The sequence below is a fragment of the Cryptotermes secundus genome, unplaced genomic scaffold (genome assembly GCF_002891405.2).
Source record: "Cryptotermes secundus unplaced genomic scaffold, Csec_1.0 scaffold1084, whole genome shotgun sequence".
Taxonomy (NCBI): Eukaryota; Metazoa; Arthropoda; class Insecta; order Blattodea; family Kalotermitidae; genus Cryptotermes; species Cryptotermes secundus.
This window is the reverse complement of record NW_019724603.1, coordinates 307,790-333,284: the sequence shown is the minus strand read 5'-3', so window position 1 is coordinate 333,284 and position 25,495 is coordinate 307,790. Positions and strand designations below refer to the sequence as shown.

At 40.7% G+C, this 25,495-nt stretch overlaps 1 protein-coding gene across 1 annotated transcript in view; it reads left to right on the top strand.

Annotated features, from left to right (window-relative positions):
• LOC111862521 overlaps positions 1-25,495 on the top strand; it is a 118,354-nt gene that overhangs the window by 20,600 nt on the left and 72,259 nt on the right. The window contains exons 2-7 of the mRNA XM_023847992.2: positions 10,736-10,996; positions 12,452-12,664; positions 16,198-16,588; positions 19,938-20,158; positions 20,661-20,879; positions 22,635-22,914. Coding sequence (XP_023703760.1) covers positions 10,811-10,996; positions 12,452-12,664; positions 16,198-16,588; positions 19,938-20,158; positions 20,661-20,879; positions 22,635-22,914 — 1,510 coding nt within the window. The 5' untranslated portion in view covers positions 10,736-10,810. The remainder of the gene's footprint in view (positions 1-10,735; positions 10,997-12,451; positions 12,665-16,197; positions 16,589-19,937; positions 20,159-20,660; positions 20,880-22,634; positions 22,915-25,495) is intronic.

Here is a 25,495-nt window from a genome sequence, read left to right as displayed (position 1 = left end):
TATTGTTTTATTTTCCTTTGGACATCATTAGCACTATTTCCTGTTATAAGAATACTAGTATCGTCAGCAAAAAACGTTGGTCGTCCATGTTCAATGCTGGCTTCTAGATCATTGATATATAGCAAAAACAACACTAGTCTGAGAACAGAGCCTTGTGGGACTCCATGTCTTATGGGTCTCTTTCGCGAAAGATAGTGATTTCACTAATTTCATTACATCTGTATGTAATTTCCACTTTTTGTTCCCTGTTTTCTAGATATGATTGAAACCATTTTAGAGCAACCCCTCTTATACCCATTCTTGTTGTCTTCCCTAGCAATATATCATGATCAGCTAAATCAGATGCCTTTGACAGCTCCAGAAATATCCCTGTACTTGAAGAAAGCAGTCTTCTGGGATTTGGCACCGTGTATATGTGGTGTTAACCGACGTTTTGGAGGAAGGTATCGCCCCCATCTTCAGGGTAGAAGAAAAAGTATAAGAAATCTGCAAGCGACAACACCGTGAGAAACGGTAAAGCAGACTGCTTTCTTCATAGTCACCGCCGTGAAAGCCTCAAATCTTACATCCCTGTACTTATTTCCCTCTCATCCAGTGATTTGTAGACCCTTTCTATAAACTCTGCAGTTGCAGTATTTGTTGATTTCCCTTTACAGAAACGATGCTGCTTATTGTTAATTGTGCTGTGATTATTAAAAAATGATGAAAGTCTTTTATGTATGATTTTTTTTTCAGTTATTTTTGGAAAAAAACAGAAATTAGTGAAACTGGTCTGTAATTCCCAACTTCTGTATCATATCCTTTCTTATATAAACGTTTTACTTTTGCAATTTTTAGTTGATCAGGAAAATGCCCAGTTGACAGTCACAGATTTATTATATGTGTCAAAGCAGTTGTTATTTTTGGATAACATTTTTTAATAATATACTCTGGAATATCATCTATTCCCGTTGATTTTTTATTACTCAATCCTCTAATTATGCCTGCCACTTCCTCTTCAATAGCTGGGGTTAAGAACATGCTGTTACTATTATATTTTACTGTATTGACATTAACTTCATTGGTTTTGGATAATGGACTGCCACTCAATACCTTTTGGGCAGTACTGGTATAGTATTCATTAAAGACATTGGCTATAGTTTTTGGATCCTGTATATTTACTCCATTCTCGCTTATTTCAATATTCTTCATTGCTTTTTTCTGTTTACCTAGTTCCTCCTTGACTAGGTCCCACATGGCTTTTGATTTATTCCCTGATGCTCTCATTCGCATGTTATTAGTTAATGTTTTTGCTTCACTGATAACTTTGTTGTATTCTTTTTGTAATGACAATAACGTGCTTTAAATTCTTCTGGCATATTTCCTTCTTTCATTAGACTATTAAGAAACCTGAGTCTATTCCCCGATGCCCTAATTCCTGAGGTAACCCATTTATTTTCCTGCTGTTTAGTTTTTACCCGTTTTTTAGGAATAGCTATATCGTAAAAATACTGTAAAGTATTTAAAAATTCATTGTATGCCTTATTTGCTTAAAACAAGCTCCCAAGTCTCTTTTTCTATTAAATAGTTTACATATTGTACATTCTCTTCCCTGTAAGATCTAGCCATTCTGAATTCTTCCTTTAGTCTATCTTGCCCCTTTTTTTTCTTATACTGCATCTGTATTTGTAGTATCTGTGCTTTATGGCCAGAAAATCCTGTTTCAGTCACCTTAAGATTGTATCCCCATAAGCCCTATTAGAACAAATCAGGCAACCAGCACTAGAACAACAGTTGAATGCCCCCTTAAAACTAAACGTGGTATCAGATTTGAAGAAGTAGAAGGCCTAACATTGTCCCCCTGCTGTCAGGGAAGCCATTGGAGTAGTAAGACAACTCAAATTTCCGAACTTCCCACAGGATATTATCGTGGTTCACATTCCCTCCCTAACTAGCCTGTGTACTGGGCTGTATCTTGCTTTAGCCTCATTCACCTTGAACATGGTGGCTGCATAGTATGCCAAAGCACTGGAACATCTTCACCACTCAGTGCAAGTAACCCAAGAAATGTAATTATCAAAGTACCTGTTGATATTGCAACAATATAAAAGACATCAAGAAAATGTCATTCACTAAAAATGAATTTAGTACTTTATGATGTTAAAATCATTAAAATGTCAATAGGAAACTAAAAGTATATTTTATACATTAAAAGTGATTATCAGAATTTCTAAAATGTCTCTAAGTTTACATATTTTTTTCTAGTTTATGACATGTTTCAGTCGCACATGGTCTGTCATCAGGTGATATTTCTTTTTGCCTTTGGGGAGAGCACTGTACTGTTCACTTGTCCACCATGCTCCTGCACATGAATGTTTAGTTCTCTGCACTCTTTTGCAGTTATCATAGTTGATGTATAATGTGTATTAGTATGACTAGTATAAACACTTGCATGATTTTTTATCGTGTTGTTTCCATATGTCAAATGTTGGTCTCCCCAAAAGCAAAAAGAAAAATCACCTGACATATTCTTGATGTCTTTTATATTGTTGCATTATTGACGGGTACTTTGATAATAAGGATAATGCTAAAATATAATACCAGAAATCTAAAATTATGTGGTACCTCAGAATGAGCTGCTTTTTCAGTCTGAACATTCTGTAGTTCTGTCTTTATGCATGTAGCACAACTAGAAGCAGAGCGGAGAGTGAGGAACAAATTGTTCTCATTTTATGGTGACTCATTACACAGTGGTCAGATGGAGGAAGAAGTCTTGTGATGGTGGAAAGGAATACAATGTAGCATTAGTCAGTACAGGAATAAAAAAAATATATGGATCAGTTGACCAGTTAAAGAAGTGTGAGACTTGAGTTCTTGAGGCAGTAAATTTGAGTGGCATTGTCCTCTGGGATACAGTGCTGCAGTACTAAGTTGCCAGCATTTTTGGAGAAACCTGATGCCTCCTCCTTCAGGATAGGAGGATATTGTTTTATCCTGAAAATGGGGTAACAGGTTCCTCTGGAATATTGGTATTGTAGCACGTAGAGCTATTGCTGTTCAACAATCATGAAGTGGGTGGATATACCAGGGCTGTTTCTGGGCAGTGGCTTGGTAAACACATTCCCGAAGCAACAGACACTAATGCAACAATAGAACGGCTGTGTTTTCTGTGTGGTCCATGCCAAGATGTTATAAGCGGAGGACAAGGTTAGAACTTAGTCAGTCTGTGAAGAGAGGACTTGAACTGGAGGCAGAAGAATAGCCATTGTTGGAGCTGTTATCAGGAAATGTCTAGTAACAGACTGATAATTTTAGACTGTGTGCTCTAGTGAATCATAAAGTGTGGAAATAGTGATAGTGTTATAGTTATTTATAGTTATGACCTGTAAGTGGTCAAATCCATTCACCTGTCCAAGTCCCATCTACAGTCACACAAAGACATGTGTAAATATGTCCTAGAAAATACTGATTTCCAGTAACAGAAGTGTCTCATAACAAATGTTGGTCCTGAATGAGTGGGAATGGTAGCAGCTTATAGAGGTCCTTCAGAACTGTCAGAATTTAGGAAGGCTTGGAATTTGTGAAATCAGTTCATTGAAATGATTCCACGCTCATAACAGTTGACATAATGAGAACTTATGACAGTGTATAAGTTTCTTCTAGTCTTTTAAACCATTTGAAATATGAAAAGAATTAAGAATAACATACAGACAGAGCCAAAGAAAATACTTTTTTTTTTGTAATGATGATGAATGAAGGTGTTGAAGTGCCATATGAAGCAACAGTATTCAGAAATTATTATCAGTGCAATGTTTCTACTTTTATAAATGTTATTAAATGCTAGAATAATGGTCAGGGCAAGAACATAGACTGAGGGTGTTTGAGAACCAGGTGCTAAGGAGAATATTTGGACTGAAGAGGGATGAAATACCAAGAGGCTGGAGGAATTTGCATAATGAAGAGCTTCATAATTTGTATTCCTCAGCAAACATGATTATAATTAATGAACTGAAGGAGGGTGAGGTGGGAAGGGTATGTGGCATGCATGAGAGTAAAGAGAAATGCATACAGAGTTCTGGTGGGATAACCTGAAAGAAAGTGGTCACTGGGAAGACACAGGTGTTGAAGGATAATCTTAAAATTGATATAAAAATATAAGATGTGAAGGTGTGGGAGGATTTTGGTGGTAAAGCCAGAAGGAAAGAGACCACTAGGAAGACCAAGACATACATTGGTGGATAATATTAAAATGGGTGTTAGATGGGATGGGCTGGCATGGACTGGATTGATAGGGACCAGTGGAGGACTCTTGTGAACATGGTAATGAACCTTCTGGTTCCATAAAATGTTGGGAGGTTCTTGAATAGCTGCACAACTGGCAGCTTCTCAAGAAGGGCTCAGCTATATGAAGTTAGGTGTGGGCTGGATTAATCTGGCGCAGGATAGGGACCAGGGGTGATTTCTTGTGAGCAGATTAATGAATCTGCCAGTTCCATAAAATGTTGGGAATTTTGTGAAGGGTCAAGTAAGTGATGGCTTGTCAAGCAGGACTCAGTTTCAGGTAGGTAGGTAGGATAATGGTTGTTGAAAAACAACTCAGCAGAAGGTCTCATCATCTGTTACTGTTTACGCATTAAGTGCAGTTTAAGTGTAACTTTGAGCTCTAAACACCAACAAGGGTGAGACTGCTTACATAACAAACGTTCAGCACCTATGTGTGTGAGCCATCTAGACAGATGTTATGTGCCCTGGCTTTATTACAAATATAGAATTCTTAGACACCCTTCATTTACTGCAAACATAATTCAGTATTGAATGATAAGTTGAAATAATCTTATGATGATTAAAGAAGAATGTGAAATAAAGCGGAAGTACCCCTCAGATATTATTGGAATGATCAAATGAAGGATGATGAGATGAGCGGCACTTGCAGCATGCATGGGAGAAAAACCACTAGGAAGACCTGGACATACATTAGACAATTGTATAAAACTGAATCTTAAAGAAATAGAATGAGATGGTGTGGACTGGATTCATGTGGCTCAGGATAGGGACCAATGGTGGCCTCCCGTGAACACTGTAATGAACCTTCAAATTCCATAAAACGCTGGGAATTTTTTTGAGTGACGAACTGTTGACTTCTCAAGAAGGTCTCAGCTCCATAGAGTTAGCAAGTTAGAGAGTTGATTGGTTAGTTTAGCCCTTGTGGAGCTTATAGTTTTCTCATTATTTTGATTTGAAATACTTTTTTTAAGTTTCTTTGGGTGGTGTGAAACTGAGTCCTCTTGTGAAAAAGTTACACAGTTCCGTTCAGTGTGACTGGTTATGATTTTCTTATTTCAATTATTCATGCCCTTACATGTGGAAGGTCGCTGGTTGAAATCCCGATGAGGTTATTGGATTTTTTTCAGTTGACCTAATCCTTCCAGCCACACTATGGCCCTGGGGTTCACTCAGACTCTAACATAAATGAGTACCAGGAATTAATTAAATAATTTTCCTGGGGAGTAAAGCGTAGCCGGCGCATAAGGCTGACAACCTTACCGCCATCTTTGAGCCAATTGTCGAGATAATGTGGGACTCTCAACGTCTCACAACCCTGGACCTTCACGGCCTGGTACAGGGATAGCTTTACTTTTTTTTACCTCTCTCTTTTTTTAAGTGTTTCGGTCTTCAGAGACCGGTCTCTGAAGACAGAACCATGTAAGAGCATGAATAATTGAAATAAGAAAATCATAACCAGTCACACTGAACGGAACTATTTAACTTTTTCATAATATTAGTGTGACGGACCAGAATGAAACAATCAAATTCATTTAGTCCTCTTGGTATGTTGGGCAATAACTAGCCTATTGTACCAGCCCTGGATGATAGATAATGAGTGTGGAGCAGTTGGTGGAATGAAAATTGGCATGGGAAACCGAAGTACTTGGAGAAAACCTGCCGCAGTGCCAATTTGTCCACCACAAATCCCACGTGACCTGACCCAGGCTCGAACCCAGGCCTCCACAGTGGGAACAACAGATACTTAGTATCTGTTGTTTTATCTCGTGATATTCCCATGTTTCACAGCAGCACAAAATGAGTCATATTATGATCCACTGTGTTTGCTTTTAAGGAAATTAAGGAAAGGAATTTTACACAGTAAAGTTCCATCTCCTGAGATGTAATGCCATGCAGGCCACTGAAAGTAAGCGTATATTTTGGAGGAACATGTCACCTTCATCTTTAAGGTCAAAGAGTAAACCACTCAAGAAGCCAGCATGGAACAGGTTGCAAGCAGAGCAGTCTGCTTGTCGAAAATTCGGATGTATAGAGGAAACAGGAGAGAACTGCAGGATAACTTGTCAGGTCTCATTCACTGTCTCTGAGAGTAGGTGAACCAATAGGAGACAAGACAAAGATAGCTGAGGATGGCGTTTTTTGCAGATCTGCAATCCGACTTTCAATGGACCGTGGAGTGTTATATCCCAGAGGATAGAACCACCGCTGTGGGAACCTCAAATCCTACAAGTCTTATACAGTTTTGAAGTGTCTAACAATCTGTAGTGATATAATAAGTGAACAAATATTTCTGGGAAGTACTAATAGACTATGTGGGATTTGAGGTTCTCACAGCAGTGGTTATGAAGAGTACTGTCTTCTGGGATATAGGGCCATGTAATCTGTTGAAAGTCAGCCTATGTTTTATTTCTTGGCTTGGCCCTGGAGATGGAGATGATAATGTAATGTGTTTGGAGTAGATACTTCCATGGCAACGCAATAACAGTGGGCCGCTGCGTAGACAATGCCGAAACAACGAACGTGTTTCCCCGGAGATGAACAACAGAAGGCTGTTGAGTACCAACGGATGAGACGAAATACGTTACTGCTGTAAACTATAGAGATCGTTCCCGAAGTAACGGATTGCTGAACAAGTGAGATCGAACCTTGGCGAATGGTGTCTCGTATCTGGTCCGTGTGACACCTACATAAGTCGAAAGCACAGAGCTAATTAGCCTTCATACAGCACAGGTGTAACCTAGTCGCCAGAAGCCACGTGATACCACAGGCGATAATAACTGTATGGTGTGTAAGAGTGAATGTCCAATAAAGATTCGCTGAATCCAAGACCCACGTGAATTTATTTGTCGCGTGACATACCCAACATGTGACAATATGTTCCTCCAAACATTAATAGAATTTCCATGGACTGCACGGCATTACATCCCAGAAGATAGTACTCTTCAACTAACTGTCTACTTTTCTTTCACAATGAATTGAGTATTTGATATTATACATGATGTAAAACTTTATTATGTATACATAGGTAAGTCAATCAAAAATAATATAAACCAAATATTTATAGAAGCATAGCACAGCAGTAAGTTGCTGCTGTGTCTCACCAGCACAGCCATTCTTGGCTCAATGTCCCTCAGGACTCATAACCATATTTTACTGTTTCACAACTCTGGGATCGTTGGTTCAGGTCGGGTAAATTGCTGCTGGCATTCAGAACGGACCCGTAGAAGACACTGCATCCAGCAGTTCTGCTATTGTTATGTGTGTATTCGTTGCCATGGGAACTTGTATACTAAGCTGTTGTCTAGCACTGTTCATCTCTTATTGATCCACTGTTTCAGTTTTCAGGCATCATGTCACTGATCCCTCCTTAAGGCTGTTTAGCAATTTGAGAGGCTGTCATGTTGGATTACTGATGGGAGGTATTTATGAATTATGCTCTTGAGGAGGGGTCAGGTGCCATGATGTACATACCAAGTTCCTTGAAGATGTGTTCAGGCATCCAAAAGTTACTGGGGGGGGGGGCGACATACTTACAGACAGCAGGGTGCTCTCATATGTCTACTTTTATTTTTAGCCTGCTTTCCTCTTCTTAACAAACTGAGCTTGGCCTTAGCACAGACTGCATAGAAAACACTGCATCCAACAGTTCTTTTATTGTGTGTTTATACATTGCTGCAGGAATGTGTTTACGGAGCCTTACGCAGTAACGGCTATCTCTTATAGCTCTACTATTCTGGCTTTTGGGTGTCATTTCATGTTGTTCCCTCCTTAAGGCTGCTCAGCAATTTGAGAGGCTGGAATGTTGGTAATTACTGATGGGTGATATATATGAATTCTATATTTGAAATGGCTCTGGTGCCATGAGATGCTTACCAAGTTTCATATGGCTTGGTTTAGGGAGTCAGAAGCTGTGGGGTAGGAGGTGTAGACATGCAGACACTAACAGCAGGGTAATCTCCTAAGCATACTTTTATTGTTTTTTTCAAAGTAATGAAAGTGGGCTAAAAATACAAGTTTCTATTCATAAAATTTTCACTCAGTTGTTTTCCACACAAAACACTGCAGTGTTTGAAAGTGAATTGAAATGAAAGGAGGCAGCATGTGTCTCCTTTAAAGGAGTTTCTATATTGTCACGTGATTGAGCGACTATAGGCTCATTTTGGGTTGAGGGTTCAGTTTATTACACACTTATACAACTCGTTACTGCACTTTACGAATCACACACAGACTAGTGTTCTCAGTCCGTTACAGTCTCTACTACCTTTTACTTGGTAGCAGCTCTCAACAGTGAATGTTCCCCTTCCTCTGGGTTCCTGAACTATTTCCAGCCTCAGACACCAGCTTCTCACAGAAACAGCTCAAAACTGAACCACAGCAGTTCTCTCACCCCCTCAGTGACTACCAACTCACTCCACTCCACTGACTGACTACTCACTAACTGTCATGCCCATAACACCTTGGCACAGAGGACACAGACAGCATTGTTCCTCTGTTGCTGTTTATGGGCTGTTGCCTAATAATGGGCCTTGTGTAGTTGTTTTTTTTCATGGTCATTGCCTGTCAACAGGTTCACGTACCATAATATTTTAATTAACTGTATGACCAGAAACCCTCAGTGTCAGTTCCTATAGGTAGGACACTAGCTGAGACCCAATGCGGTCTAGATGTTTACTGACATTCAGCAGGAACGTGCTTTCTCCATCTTCAGGATAGAAGATGGTACAGATATGGAGAGACAGATATTTTGGCCACACCTTTACTCTTGTTGGTTTGCTCAGGGCTCCTCTCGCAGCCATCCCTTTCACAATGTCCATACCACTTTACATGTTCAGCCTTCTTTTCTGAATGTGGAGGCAGCACAACCTCCAGAACACTTGTAAACATTTGCCAGATTACCCGGTGTCACATGCCAGAAGACAGTTGTCTTCGTAATCACCACTATGAGAACCTGCGAGGGAGAGTCAGTAAATAGGTCACAAATGGAAGTTAAAAAACCTCCGTGGCCTGCAGTCCACAAGCAAAGTATACCGACCTAGCGACCGCTGGTTGTCTGCGAAGTTAGTGCCAACTTTTGTGGATAAAGGGTGTCACGTGGTGAGTGCAGTGGATCCTCATGGCTGTTAATCTCGGTTTTCTAGACCGGAGCCGCTATTTCCTTGAGATAGGTCCTCAGTTATCCTCATGAGGCTGAGTGGACCACGTTCCAGACCCACTACTTCTCAGAAAATCTGGTAACAGCGGGAATCGAACCCGGGACCTCTGGATATGTAGCCAGGAACTCTGACCACAAGACCACAGAAGTGGTCAAATGGAAATAAAGCAGCTGTAATAGACATATTAGGTTTGCTGTGTGTATCACTAGGTAGCAGGACAGTCCAGCTTCATAATAGTCTAGGTAGCAGATGTGTATGCCCATGTTCAGCGGCTCGTGTCACTAGGCAAAATGGTCACCGTGTTTGAGGAGTGTACTACTAAAGAACAAAATTCTGTTGCGTGTTTTTATGGGCAGAAGGACTCACTGCAAAAGATATTCATAAAGAAATGTTTCCTGTTTGTGGTGGGAAGTGTTTGTCACATAAAGCAGTTCAGCCTTGGTGTAAAGCATTTCACTGTTGATGAAGAGGATGAACTGGAGAAGCAGAAGTGGCTCGGACAACAGTGAAAATACTTATGTGCTGCAGGGTTTCAACGCACTGGTAGAGCAATGGTCCAAGTTTATCAATGTTTGTGTAGGATATGTCAAGAAATAATTGTTTTTCCCAGGTTCGAATATCACGTTTTATGTTTTATATCCATTTGTAACCTGTTCACTGAACCCTGTAAAATCTGTGATATACTTGTTCAGTTGTCAATGAAAAGCACCTTTCAACTTCTGACATTTCATTGTGTATTTTTCAATGAAAGAGGCGGTGAAACCTATGGTGTAGGAGCTGGGATAACTCAGTCAGTATAGCAGCTAGGTACAAGCTGGACTGCCTGTGAATTGAGGTTCGATTCTTGGCAGAGGCAAGAGGTTTTCCTCTCTTCCATGGAATCCAGATTGGCTCAGCATCCCACCCTGCCTCCTGTTCAGCAGTTACCAATGTCCCTTTCCTCCTGGGGTAAAGGGGCAAGGGTGGAAGCTGTCCAGTCACCTTCATCTAATGCCAAGGTTAAGAATGTGTGGAGCTTCCCTCTACTCTCTCATAAATCTTCATGGCAATATGCTTAATTAATTCAGCATAGGGGAAATTTTCATCTTACCTAATGTGTAACAGATTTTTTTAGTTAAATGGTTTTGAATTATGTGACCACTCTTGGAAACAGCTGTTGCAGAGGTCAGGCCATACCTGTATACGATAAACATTCATTTGAAATTTGAGTGTGGTGATCTTGTTGCTTACAAAAAGCAGTTTGATTAAATTCCTTGAATAAAGAGGGCATGAGTATTTTAGTTATAAGCTGCTGTATTTATGTATTTTTATGTGGACAGCCAATGATGTCGACACTGGGTTGACCCCCGTGACTGAACACCGCAGTGAGCTGCGGTGGTGAGGTCAGCAATAGGATGGAGCCATTTGTGACTCGTATTGGAGACGTCACTATCGAGCGGGTTGTGCCCAAGTCTGGGCCTGGAAGTGGAGGAGGAACAGTTGGTAAAGAAACCAAAGAATCTGTACCTCCACCATCAGTCAGCTTGGCTAAGAGGGATGTGGATGGCAGTGATGCCATCAGTGTCAGTGAGGACCTCCAGGTTAGTACCATCAGCATAGCAGCTTTAAATGCAAAACTGGAATTTGTTTTTCTTACTCTTACCGTGGAATTTAGAAGTGCTTATGTGAATGTGAAGCTGCTCACAGTGGCTGCAGGGTCTAAGGCATGAACTGTCTTCACCTGCTCAGACACTGGGATCATGGGTTCAAATCCCACTGGAGGTATGGATGTCTGTGTGCATTTTTCTGTGTTTTTGTTGTTCTGTGTGTAGGTAGTGGCCTTGCAATGGGCTGATCACCTGTCCAAGGAGTCCCACTGACTGTGTAAAATAATATCATGTGTAAGGTACATGTGACTAGAATGGCGGGTTCTAGTTCAGATGATTGGATTTATTAGCACTTCGGTTACACACTCTTTCTTGATTACACATAAATACAGGCAATACAGCACTATCACTGATTTACACACTTTCCAGTCCACCGATGCACACGCACTAGGATTCTCAGTTTCCACTGGTCGTCTCCTAACAACAGATCTCAACAGAGAAACTCTCACTTCAAATCACTATGAAGTCTTCTTGTTATTTTGTCTTCAATCACTCTGCGCTCTATAATAATCTGTACTCAGTCTTCACAATTCACACTCCATTCTTGTCCTTGAACCGTCCTGGAATATCCACTTTGCTTCATTCGCATGATTCTGCCGCTACTGTTTCTCTCTACAACAAACTCAACTGAACTGGGTGGGTGGGTGGATGGGTGGATATGTGAATTACATTAATGTTAAATGTCAAGCTTCCAGGAGGTTTAAAACAGTCTCTCCTGTTGTTCCTCTTTCAGTATGTCAGAATGCTCTTGCAATATTATGAAGTATATTATTTACTGGTGATTATTCGTCTTTTTGCATTTTGCTTCCCACTGGTCGTTTTGTCAAGAAGCCCTATTCCACAAAAACTGCAGAACACAGGATGCTGAAATTATCCAAGAATACCGTTCTCTTTGGAATCTATGAGTACAGGCTCCTCAACTTTCAGTGAAATCCAAGAAGCTCGGATTTTTGACTGTGGTGACTTGGCATGGAATGAATCACTTATAACACAATGAAGTGTATTCTTTACAAGTCTAAAATTGGTGTGGGTTGAAGAGTACAGGATTATGGGTTGTAGCATCATGCTCTTCAGTGATGGCCTGATGTTTTGCAGAAACACATTGCCTCCATCTTTGGGGTTGAAGAGTAAGCTAAGCTGAGCTTGCCACCGCCTTGTGCTGGTTTATGGTGTGGCGTACTCTTCAACCGTGAAGGTGGAGGCGGTATGTTCCTCTGACATGTTGGGCTGTCTGTAAACTGCACAGTGTCACAGCCAACTTGATAGTACTGTTCAGTACACAGTGACATTGCCAGTTTCATTACCCTGGGTGCAGCATTGTTTAAGTGTTTAATTCAACAATAAAATTAATGCCATTGTCATTATATGTGCTGGATATAATGTTCGCAGATATTTCTGAAGCCTCCGTTATCCGTCGCGGAGAAGGGCGCCACTGGTGGATCGAAGCATGATGGTCGGAAGTCACGAGACTCCAGTGTTGGTGGCAGTAGGGAAACATCTCTTGGCAGAGGAGAAGATAGGACTGCCAACAGTGGTACTGACGAGTCAGATGCCTCAGAAAGTGATGACAACGAAGACCGCCACAGTGAAATCATGGATGAGGTTTGTGACATTTAACATTCTTATGGCAGTGACTGTGAAGGTATTGTGTCCAGGGATATGGCATCTTGTGGTCTGATGTTTACTGAAGTTTTGGAGGGAAGGACATAGACTGAAGGTGTTTCAGAGTTTGGTGCAGAAGTGAATATTTGGACCTAAGAGGAAGGACGTGACAGGAGGCTGGAGAAAATTGCATAATGAGGAACTTTATAATTTGTACTTTGTCCAGAATACTATTAGAGTAATGAAAGCAAAGAGAATGAGATGGGTGAGGCTTGTAACATGAGTGGAAGAGAGGAGAAATCCATACAAAGTTTTGGTGAGGAAACTGGAATGATAGACACACTGGTAAATAGTATTGTATTTCACAATCCTGTTGCATTGATGTATCACTCATTCACTCGTTTCCATCTCTAATGCATCACAAACCATTCACAGTCTCTCCTTTGCTTTAAAATTTCAGTAAACTCACGTTTTAATTGCTTGAAGATGGCTTTGTAGGCCTAAATATGTTGCAGTTAAATGGATTTTAATGACATTTAAAATAGAGGAGATACTATGAACAGTTTGTGTTTCATTAAAATCACATTTTAATTGCCTGAAGATGGCCCTGTAAGGCCGAAACATGTTGCAGTTAAATGTGATTTTAAAATAAAGGAAAGACAGCGGTTTGTGTTGCATTAGAGACAGAAATGAATGAACGAATGAGACACTTGGAAGACTAGGCCTTGATGGGAGGATAATATTAAAATGGATTGTAAAGAAATGGGATGGAAGATGTGGAATGGATTAATCTGGATTGGGATAGGGACCAGTGGCAGGGTGTTATGGACACAATAATGAAATTTCAGTCTCTGCAAAGTGCCGGTATTTTCTTAATAAGCCAAGCAACTCTAACTTCTTAAAAAGGCCTGTCCTCCATTTTCTTAGCAAGTTGTACCCACCTAGCAGACTACATGGTGTTGTAACCCAGAAAACCACAATATGAATCTCTGCTACCATGAAACCTCAAATCTTGTGATGTCGATATTCATCTTTATCTGTATTCCTGGATCTGCACTCCATTAAGCATTATTTTTTGTAAACAAGACCTAAAAGTTTGTGACAGTGGTATATTAATACGTACAACTGTTGTGCTTCTGGACATTTATTTAAAATACCATCCTGTTTTTATTTAAAACATAGCATTTTGGAGACTGGATTTTGTCTCCATCTTCAGGTGGAACCTACTCAGTTGGGCCCAGTTGATAGAGCTAGTTGCCAACCACAGCGCAAATCATCTGCAAGTGTTAAGACATTAAAAACATTAAAAAAACTCCACACACCTGAGGCCTAGCACCAGAGTACTATTAGAATAGATGTCATCGCAAGAGATAAATTCTTTGTATGGTACCAATATAAAAAAACACAATTTTCCCTCTTAATCTACAATGGATGGTGGGGTTTTTTCTCCTTCTTCTTATTCTCCTGCAGTAATGGGAGTCAAGATGGGAGAGGTGTCCAAGCTGGATTGCCTGATCGGATGATCTATCAGAGGCATGTGGGCAGATTTTTTGTATTTTCTGTATGTGGTGTTAGGCTCAATCTGAAGGACCTTTGCTTCATTCCAACATATTTTGCGTCCTTCCATTCACGCATGTTGGGCTAATTTTAATTTTTCAAGCAGACTTTGTGTCGGGTTTTATTTATGCTCCTTAATCACTCACTCATGGAGCTCAGCCCCTCTTGAGAAGCTGCCAGTTGTGCAGCCACCCAAATTCGCAGCATCTTACAGAACCCAAAGGTTCATTACCGTGTTCACAAGAGCACTCCACGGGTCCCAATCCTGAGCCAGATCAATCCAATCCATACCATTCCATCCTGTCTCTCCAAGATCAGTACAAGTTATGAAGCTCCTCATTATGCAGTTTTGTCCAGCCTCCTGTCACTTCATCACTCTTAGGTCCAAATATTCTCCTCAACACCCTCAGTCTATGTTCCTCCATTAAAGTTAGAGATCAAGTTTCACACCCATACAGAATCACAGGCAAAATTGTAGTTTTTTATATTCTAATTTTTATGTTTTTAGACAGAAGACAAGAAAACAGAAGATTTTGGACTGAATGGTAGCAAGCATTACCCAAGTTCAGTCTCCTCTTAATTTTCTCCTGAATCAGGCTTTTGATTTGTTATTGTTGTTCCCAAATATCTGAACTGTGCCACATTTTCAAAACATCTGCTACCTATTGTTATATGCTCCTTAATACATGCTTCTAAAGGTCTGCTTGTTTTTTCATTAAGCAGCATAAATATAACCTGACCCAGGGTGTGCTTCAAAAATCAAAATTAACCCACCATGTATGTGCAGAAGGTCACAAAATATGTTGATATGAAGTGAAGGTCTTGCAGATTGAGCCAAGCACCACATACAGGAAATGCAAAGAATCAGCCCACATGTCCCTGCTGGACCATTCAGTCAACCCAGCTCAGACATCTGTTCCATCTGGAACATTATTGCAACAGAAGTAAAAAAACTACAACTACATCCAGTGTAGATTAAGCAGGAAAATTGTGCTTTTCGTGTTGGTAACGTACAGAGAATTAATCTCCCTTNGCTGGACCATTCAGTCAACCCAGCTCAGACATCTGTTCCATCTGGACTCCCATTATTGCAACAGAAGTAAAAAAACTACAGCTACATCCAGTGTAGATTAAGCAGGAAAATTGTGTTTTTCGTGTTGGTAACGTACAGAGAATTAATCTCCCTAATGATATCTATTCTGGTATTACTCTAGTGCTAGTCCTCATATGTGTGGAGTTTTTTTAATATTTTTATTAACTGTAACAGATGGTTTGTGCTGTGCTTGGCTTGTGTATCCTATCTTATGCTGGAGTGGGGACTAGCTATATCGATTGGGCCCAAATGAGTAGGTTCCACCTGAAGATGGAAACAGAATCCAGTCTCCAAAACCTTGTGTTTTAAATAAAAACAAGATAATGGATAATGTCCAGAAACAAGATAGTTGTATTGTTTTTGTCATCTGCTTTTAATTCCCATAAAGACACTCAGTGTACATTTAATATTTATACAATTACAGATTAATAAAATGCTATGTAAGATTTGAGGTTTTCATGGTGGTGACTATGAAGAGAGCAGTCTTCTGGGATGTGGCACTCACGCTAGTTCGTTATTCGCCGATTTTTCTACCCTGAAGAGTGAGGCAATACATTGTCCCAAAATGTTGGTTCACACAAGATCTGCACAGTGCCACATCCCAGGAGACGGCTTTCCTAACAAAATACTGATTTTGGGTTTGCTTGACAATTCAGCAGTGATTCACCATGTGGAGGACTTAGAGCTCTGGTGAGAAGTATATTTCTGTATTGCATATCCATGACCTTGTCCTTACCACAAATGTTTTAGGCATTAAAATGAAGGCTTCGTGTTCATCTGAAACATTGGTGGAGCAGACCGCTTGCACGTGGCACTGTCATCATAAAACATAAATTAGTAAAGCATTGCCATAGCTGATCACATTTTTCCTTTTGTGATTTAGGAGGATGAGATGTTATTACCTCAAGCAGTGGATAAAATGGACACCAGTGACTTTCAGCAGCATAATAAAAGTGACGAACAAAGTGAGGTGATGTCAGATAACAAAATGACAGCGAGTAGCATAGTCGAGTCGCATGGTCAGACTGCATTGCAGAACAGTATTGAAACGGGTGCTGTTTCTCTAGAGCCAGTGAGGACAGAACAGGACAAGACACATGCGGATGGTGTGGGGGGAGGAAATAGTGCAAGTGATGGAAAGAAAATCATGGAAGAGGGAAAAGGGAAGACAGAGGAAGATGGCGAAAGGGGAACTGCCGGCTCGGACACAAATAAACGGAAAGCTCAGCAGGACAGTGGTGTAATTCACAAGAAGAAAAAGACTAGTTTATCAGGTGAGATTTTGTTAATTGAAATTTCTCCCATTGCACGTGTAAGCCCCCCCCACGTAAATGCAGGAATCTCATTACTGAAGTGTACTTTGTTTTGGGATGCAATGCTGTATAGTCCAGTAGAAGTTATTTATGAGTAAGTCAAGCAAACAACTCATCAGCCCTGATAGTAGAGACTGTACAGCCCTCAGAAATGTAAGTGAACATTTACCAGACTGAATGGCATCGCACCTGTGAACGTACTACACATCATAGTTGCAGTAAGAACCCCAGATCCTCATTATTGAAATGTGTTGGTGTGTTCTTAGTCTTGAATTTCGTAGTTGCATGTTGGCTGTTCCTTTAGCCTGAATGTCATGTGCCATTTGATATGTCAGGATTGTCATGAATTAAGTTGGCAAGGTCACATTGTGGTCTTGTGGTTGATAACAACATATAGTTGAGTGGGAAGCACTGCTGTTCCCTCGAAAGAGAGCCATCATAAAGGACTACACAATGCTGTGACCCAGAAGACAACAGAATGACATTCTCCACTGTAAAGAACTTCAGTCTAAAGTGACAAGGTTTCTCATGCCCTTCATCCCTCCTCACTGGTTTCAACATCATACCAACAAACTGCCTCAGAGTTTTTCTTTTCATCATATTGCCTTTGGTCAGTTTTATGTCATCTGTACCATTCTCTATTCATATATTTTGTCTTCTGTATTGGCCCCCTTTTCATGATTAATATGTACCAGTTTGTCCTCACATTCACCATGTATACAGAGATTTGCAACAGTGGCAAGTATCTTTAGAAGCTGACATACCTCTAAGCTGCCCCCCCCCCCACACACACACACACGTATGCATGCACACAATATGTGATCATTGAAAATATAATATGGTGATATGCTCATCATACCAAAGAAGGCACTTAAGAAAACTTTTGCAGTTTACTTGTATTCACACAAATGGGAACAATTTTGTGCTCTGTTATAATTTATTGTGATGGCCAGCATGCTGTTGCCCAAACCGGGGGTCCTCAGTGATACTGTTAAACATTAATCTTGTTGCTTTCCATATGTGCTGAAGGTGTTCCAGTCAGCTATGATTTCACTGTAACTTGGGCACAGTTTGTAACATGCAGCTGGCTTCCCTGGTTAGGGTGAATTGGTAGGAACATTCCTTATGTCATAGCTTTCCTGGCACGGTAAAATTTTTGTTTATTACTCCCATGAATATACATGTGTGTGCTCAGTGTAGTAAAAGTTCCAGAATCTGCACATCCATATTTTCATTTCGTACAAGTACTTTTACTTGTCATCAGTTTCCATTAACTTGCCTAAAGTGAGTGGGCTAGCATGATTCTGGAGCCCTGGGTGCATGAGCATGTGTAAATCACAGTGAGACTCACAGTTGTCTCTGTAGTCAGCCATTGTGAATTCTAGATATCTTCTGCATGAACTTTTTAGAATGTAAGATTGTTTCCCTACAGTCTCTTATGTTGCGTTATTATGGTCTTCCAGGTGTGACATTATGTAATCTGTTAGATTGGTACCAGTGTTTTGGAGGAACATGCTGTCTGTATTTTCAGTGTATGAGATGGTGGCTGTATGTTCCCCTGAAATATCGGTATCACCCTAGCAGAATATGTGGTGTCATAACTCAGAAGACCAAAATGTGAATCTTTACAACCATGTAAGTTTAACTTTCCTGTCACACTGAGCAAATTCTGTGTAATTTCTGAGAGTCATCCTTTATCCAGAGTTGGAGTTTTGTTCCTTTCAAGAGAAATGGCAAGAATTGGAGACTTGTTTCTTTTCATCATGATTTTTTAAAACATAAATTTATTTTTGCCTGGAATGACTGAATGTATAGTGTACGTATGTAACAGACGTAACTGTATAAAGGTCTATGATGGTTTGTAATTAAACTAACACATATGTTGAACATTTTAATTTCTCTCATGGTTAAAGAAACAACATTTTAGAAACTAACTTCCATTATTGGGTAAGCATATGGGACGCACTCTACTAGTTTCAGTGGATGGAGCTAATCTCTTTATCGCAGGGATTGCACATTTCGTTGAGCACAGATATATTGAGTTCGGACCATTGCCAGGTGGCAGTTTAAACTCCAGGCCCAGTGATGCCAACATTATAGCAGAGTTGTACTCTGTAGTTACTTGGTTCTCTTGTTCTTGTAATAGAGCCTTCAGGTGGCACCTCCATCAACATTCCTGTGAGCTTGTGCCAGCTGACCAGGAGTGGAAACATACCAAGTATTTTATATACATAGATATACAGTGGAATCTCCTTTTAATATTCCTTCATTTATGTTTTCCCTCATTTAACATCAGTTGCAACAACACGTCCAGCTCATGGTAGCATCCTGCAATTTATTGTCCTAACTGTGGCAGGTGCCAAGTGACAAAGATCCTCAGTTTGTAATATCTGAAACTGTTCTTTTCTTCTCTCTTACTAAGAATCTGAATGTCTTCCTGAGGACTTTGTTTTGAGACACCCCATAATTTAGAGTAGAGCCAGGATAGCGCAGTCAGTATAGCGACTGGCTATGGGCTGGATGACCGAGGCGTTGGAGTTCGAGCCCCAGTATGGTCAAGAATTTTGTCTTCTCCATGTCATCCGCAGTGGTTCTGAGGCCCACCCAGCCTCTTATCCAGCGGGTACCATGAGTTCTTTCCCGGGGTGTAAAGTGGCCGGGATCTGAAGCTGACCATTCACCTCCACCTAGTGCTGGGGCCAAGAAAACATGGGTCTATACCTCCACTCTCCAGTACATCTACATGGCATAGTGCTTAACTAGTTAAGCAAAGGAAGAACTTTTGACTGGCTATTGTGTGGACAACCAGGGGGTTGTAGTTTGAGTCCCAGTGGGGGCAAGAATTTCCACTTCTCCATGTCATCCAGACCAGCTCTGGAGCCCACTCAGCCTCCTATCCAATCGGTACTGGGTGCTTTTTCCTCGGGGGTAATGCGGCCGGGGCGTGAAACTGACCACTCACCTCAAACTGGTGCCAAGGTCAAGAAAACGTGGTTCCATACATCCACTCCCCCATACATCTTCATGGCATAGTTCTTAGTTAAGTGCAAGGATGACTTTACCTTTTACCAGGTACAACTTTACCTTTACCTTACCTTGTCTCATTTAACATTCAACTTTGATGATCCCAAATCATTAATCTCATTGTTAAATTTCATCCATTTTCCTCACATTAGTGTTCAGGTTCATTGGTTGTCAGAAAAACGTTAATTGGGTTTCACTGTTTCAGACTTTCCCGTGCATTGCAGTGGCAGGCTAGGGTGTCAAAGAAACCCTAAAATAGGAAACAAATTCTGTTTCTTGCTTTCAGGCAAAGATGGTAAAGACAAAGGTGGATCGTCATCTTCTGATTCAGAAGACAGTAAGGAGGATAGTAAATCTAATTTAATGGAGCGAAAATTATCCAACATGAGACGTAACATTCGCGAGGTGATGAGTGAGAACCAGTTGGATGAAGAAACCCTGGCTGCTCAAAGGCAGGAAATGGAGCGACTCAGGAGGGTCCAGGAACAGCAGCGGATCATACGAGAGGTTGTTCACATTTATTTACTTATTTATGCTGTTGAAGAGGTACCAGTTATCTCTCTAAACAGTGCAGTAGTAACTTATAAATAATTGATCTTCCTTCATTTGTACTAAATCTGTCAACAATAAACTTTTAAGTATTTGTAATTTTTTGTGCAAAATGAAATTTTATATCGACATAAAAATTAGCATAATTATAACATCAGAATTATGAAATCAGCAGATTTTTACCATATAGTTATTTAGGTATGTCATTTTACAATTTTTTTTTATAGTGGTATTAAATGTATGTTTCCCATGCTTTGGTGTCTCAGAAAATTAAACTTTTATTTTATATTGAAAGTTTTATTTTAAAAAGTGTGTAATGATTTTAGATGTATGCAAGAACCATTGCCAGCTCTTGATGTATACAGTATTGTTCTTCAGCTACAGTGGCTGCACTCATCTTCTGTATAGGATTATTTATAAAAATAAAAATTTATTTTACTCCTGTGTTGTTTTTAAACAGGTGCAGCGCCAAATTGCACTCAATCGACAGAACAACAAGACGCAAACTCGAGTTATTTCTCTCCTCCAAGGCAATTCCTCATTGCTAAAACAGATCCCGAGTACATCGAGTTCAGGATCAAGTGGCAGTACACAAGTGCGCCTGCCTAATACAGTCCTTGTTAAGTTGGCATCTGGTTCTGGACAGGGCGCAGGAAGTGGAGTACAAACTAATAAGAAGGTTTGTAACTAAGTTATGGTTATGTAATGCTCCTCCGAAGAAGTTCGAACCCCCAAGAGGCACTTGCTGAAACAAGAAGTCACATTTAGTTTCTGAAGGGTTCTGACAATGGTGTATAACACTCAGAATTGCTGGGTTTTGGACTTTTTCCATTGTCTGGTATTCTAGAGACTAGAAAATACGACATTTCAGAAACTGGATCTGTTTCTGTCCTCAGGTGAGGGGGAAGACACCCACTCAGGTGGGTCCCTTAGAAAGAGCTAACCTCAATCACTGGACAACCCTTGCATTGGTGCTTATGCACTTAGTTTTGTTGGCAAGGTTTGTAGCACAAGTTTCTATCTCCTTTTCTATCCTAGTTCCACACTGGTGCATGCTCTATGAGAATTTGTATTGCATATTTTCTTGTTATATCCCACCAAATTAAGCTGGTGTTAGGAGATTAAATAGCTGTGTGAATCTTGACAGGGGTTGTCCAGTGATCAAGGTTAGCTCTTTCTAAGGGACCCAACTGAGTAGGTGTTTCCCCCCTCACCTGAAGATGGAAACAGATCCAGTTTCCGAAACGTCATGTGTTCAAGTCTCTATAATACTGGACCAAAAACCCAGTAATTCTAAGAAGTCACATTTGTTTGTTCATCTTCTCATAGAGCCATACTGAGTCACATTACTGCCCCTGTTCTTGTGACATTTGGTTGCCAAATGCTAGTGAGAACATCCATAGCTACAAGGCAGACTTCTCTCATAATCGTTATGCAGACGTTTTGGTCATATGATGAAGATATATCTCAGTTTATGAACCATATATTACGATCTGTTGTTTAGCACCCTTACATTTTTTTCTAGAGTACTTTTTTTATTGTAATGCCATATAGTTGAAGAAACCCCAGCACTCGGAACAGCATATCACCTCCCTGTAACTGTGCATGCTGCTTGTTTCTGCTGGTTTTTTCTTTGGTTTACTCTTCGACCCTGAAGATGGAAACCTTATGTTTTTCTGAAATACACCTAGAAGACAGAACTTTTCATTACTCACTATCATGAGAACTCAAATTAATCAAATACAACATAATTCTGTTCAACTTTTATATTGTGTCCAGAATCACACCTCTAGCTCTTTATCCTTGCTCTGTGTGTCATGGTTGTAGTAGCTTACTTAGTTGAGGCACTGTAACACAAGCCAGAAGGTCACGGGTTCGATTCACGATGAGGTCATTGGATTTTTTTCAATTGACCTAATTCTTCCAGCCGCACTATTTCCATGGGTTAGACTCAGCCTCTAACAGAAATGAGTGCCAGAAATCTTCCTGGGGGGTAAAGGGCGGCCGGCGCATAAGGCTGAAAACCTTACTGTCATCTGTGAGCCAGTTTGCTAAAGGAAATGTGGGAGCCTTGACATCTCACAACGCTGTTGGCCTCCGTGGCCTGCTACAGGGATAGCTTTGCTTTTTTTCCTACCCTCCCATTGAAAATGTGCCTCTTGTGGTGCTTGGGTTGGCTCAGCCTCTAACAGAAATACGTACCAGGAATCTTCCTGGAGGGTAAAGGGCGGCTGGTGCATAAGGCTGACAATCTCACCACCATCTGTGAGCCTCTTGTTCAGAAAATGTAGGAGCCTTGATGTCTCAAAACCCTATGGGCACAGAGATAGCTGTACCCTTCTCCTTCTTAACATGTTTGTCATGCTACTGCTATGCTTGTTATGACAGAAGTTTTTGGGGTACCCATTTTTTAGCCGTGTTGTGGCGGTTACAGGTGTTTGAACTTCTTAGAGTGCAGAAGGGCAGTACCAGCACAGTTCCACGTCCAGGTGCACGAGGCTCTGCAATATCTCGCACTGTCCTTGCCAAACCTAGAGGAGTTGGTCCCCAAGTGCACATGATGACACCATCTGTATCCATCGCTCCAGTGATGTCATCACCTCGAGTACCTGCACCTTCAGAGTCAGAAAGTGAAGGAGAGGAGGATTCAGAAAGAGAAATGTTGGCAAGAGCTGCTGCTCTTCGAAAAGTTGCAGGGAAAGGCAAAGGCAAGGGTACGTTCACATTTTATCCCTTATGCAAGCACAAGAGCCCTTGGGCGCTGGTTGACACACTGTCTATCAGCTATGTACCATGTCTCACATGTTTTGAAGTCTGCACTTATATTGTGATAGTATTTCATATTGCCATCTATAGATGGCAGTCTATGCTTTTCTGTGACCCTTCTTTGCACAAAGAATGCAGTTTGTATACACCCGAAAAGGTCTAAAGCTATGCTGCAACAACAGAGAGTTGCTGTCATCTGAATGTAGCTGTAAGGGCAGGCAGGATGCCACTCAAAACTGTTTGTAATGTTAGCAACACACTGAGAAATTCAGATCCCCTTTGTAAGTGATCAGTCTTCAGATGAAATATTTGAGTATAGCTATTATATGATATGCACAAGACTAAAAGGTGGAGACTGAAAATATCAGTAAAAGTATTAGTACCTGTATTTGGTATGTACCCAAATTTTTGGTTAATGTAGTTCGGAAATATAATACATATAGTGTTTGAAGAAGTACAGTATTTTTTCCTTATGCTTATTCATTTTAGTATATAATATTCATGCTAACAAAACGCACATTATGAGGCAAAATGGCATTCTATTTGTTGTGTGTTTGTTTCTCCCCTCTTCTATGCTGTATCCATGGATTTCGGTAAGTTTCCGTAACTCCTCAGCATTTCATTAGGTTTAATACTTTTTTGTTCCTTAGTAGTGACATACAGAATAGTTGATCATTTCGAACACTGAATCTTTTGTAGAAGACTCAGAGGCCTTATTTTGTGTCATATTAACAGCCCATGTTAATTTGAATTAGTTCATAATACAATTTTTGTTATTATAATATAGGTGATTAATGACAGTGTTTTAGAAGGAACACTAGACTGGCATCACATAATTTAGTTGTACATTGATTTCTTAGCTGAGCTATGTATGCATATGTACGAGGGTGAGTCAAATGAAAACCTTAAATTTGTAATAAACATTGAAATTTCGCGCCATTATCCTGTAAGTTGGTAAGTGTGCTACAAACAGCATGCAGAATGGCCTGTAGGTTGCAGCATAGTGCAGATGCACGAACACCGTCACAGCACCAGTATAAGATGGCTGCCCCACTTGAGACTTGCACCAGGGAAGAACAGCGTTCTGTTATTCGGTTTTTGTGTAGTGAAGGTGTGAAACCTATTGAAATTTATCGAAGAATGAAGTTTCAGTGTGGTGATGCATGTTTATCACATCAGCAAGTGTACGAATGGAGTAGGAAGTTTGCAAATTGTGTGACTTCAGTGGAAGATGCCCCTCGTCTGGGTCAGGCACATCGAGTTGTGACCCCAGAGAACACTGCAGCAGTTGAAGCCATAGTGAGGGAAAACCGCCGAGTGACATTGAATGAAATTGCAGCAAGTTTAAACATTAGAGATATGCCACGCGGTGCATGAGTGGTTGCGTGAACTACCAAAAGATTTTTTTTCTGAAGGAATTCATGCACTTTGTAAGCGCTAGAGGAATTGCATTGAGCGTGGGGGAGATCATGTTGAAAAATGATACAGCTTTGTACCACTTGTGCACAATAAATAATACTCGAAAAAATATTTAAGGTTTTCATTTGACTCGCCTACGTAGATTAGACAGAATTACAGTTATTGATGTTAAAGTCACCTTTGCACCACAACTGTCTGTAGTCTGTCATACAGTTGTCTGTCAATTAGGCAGTTTTTGATTAGGTGTTATTTTTATTGATAAATGTTAACAATTGCAATGGTTACAAAGATGGAATCGCACACACCTAAGTCATCGATTTTCAAGATGCTGGTCAACCTGGGCACCACCTAAGTCAACACAGGCTTGCAGACGCAAAGCAACATTTTCACATGCCTTTCTGCACATATTCACCGGAACTTTATTGAACTCCTGAACAATCATGTCACGCAGATGTTTCACACTGTCAATGGGATTAGCGTACACTTGTCTTTGAGGTAACCCCAAAGGAAAAAGTCTGGTGGGCTGATGTTGGGTGATCGGGCTGGCCACTCCACAGGCCCTCGACGGCCAATCCAGCATTTAGGAAAAACTTGATGCAAGAATGCCCAAACAATATTGGCGAAGTGTGGTGGGGCCCCATCTTGCTGCCACCACAGTTCATCAAAGTTCTCTCTCCTCTGAAGTTCTGGGATGACACTTTCCCTCAGCAACTTTAGGTAGGTTCCCCCGTGACGCAACCTTCAAGGAAGAATGGGCCAATCAGTCCTTCGTACGTCACGCCGCCCCACACCATCACTCCTGGGGACTGGAAATCGTATTCAATGGTGGCACTGTGGTTCTCTGGCTGCCAAAACACGCAGTTATGTTTGTTGACCAATCCTGATGTGTGAAATTTGGCCTCATCAGTCCAGACAATATTCTGGATAAGGTCAGGGTTCTCCTGAAACTTGGTCAGCATCAACTCGGTGAACTCAAGTCGCCTGTCGAAGTCGTCCTCGTTAAGAACATGAATAAGCCGTGGATGGTATGGCGTCAGCTTCATGTCACTCAAAACTCTCCGCAAACTTGTCCTCGAAATGTCCAGTAGGGCCGACAAACGGCGGGTAGAC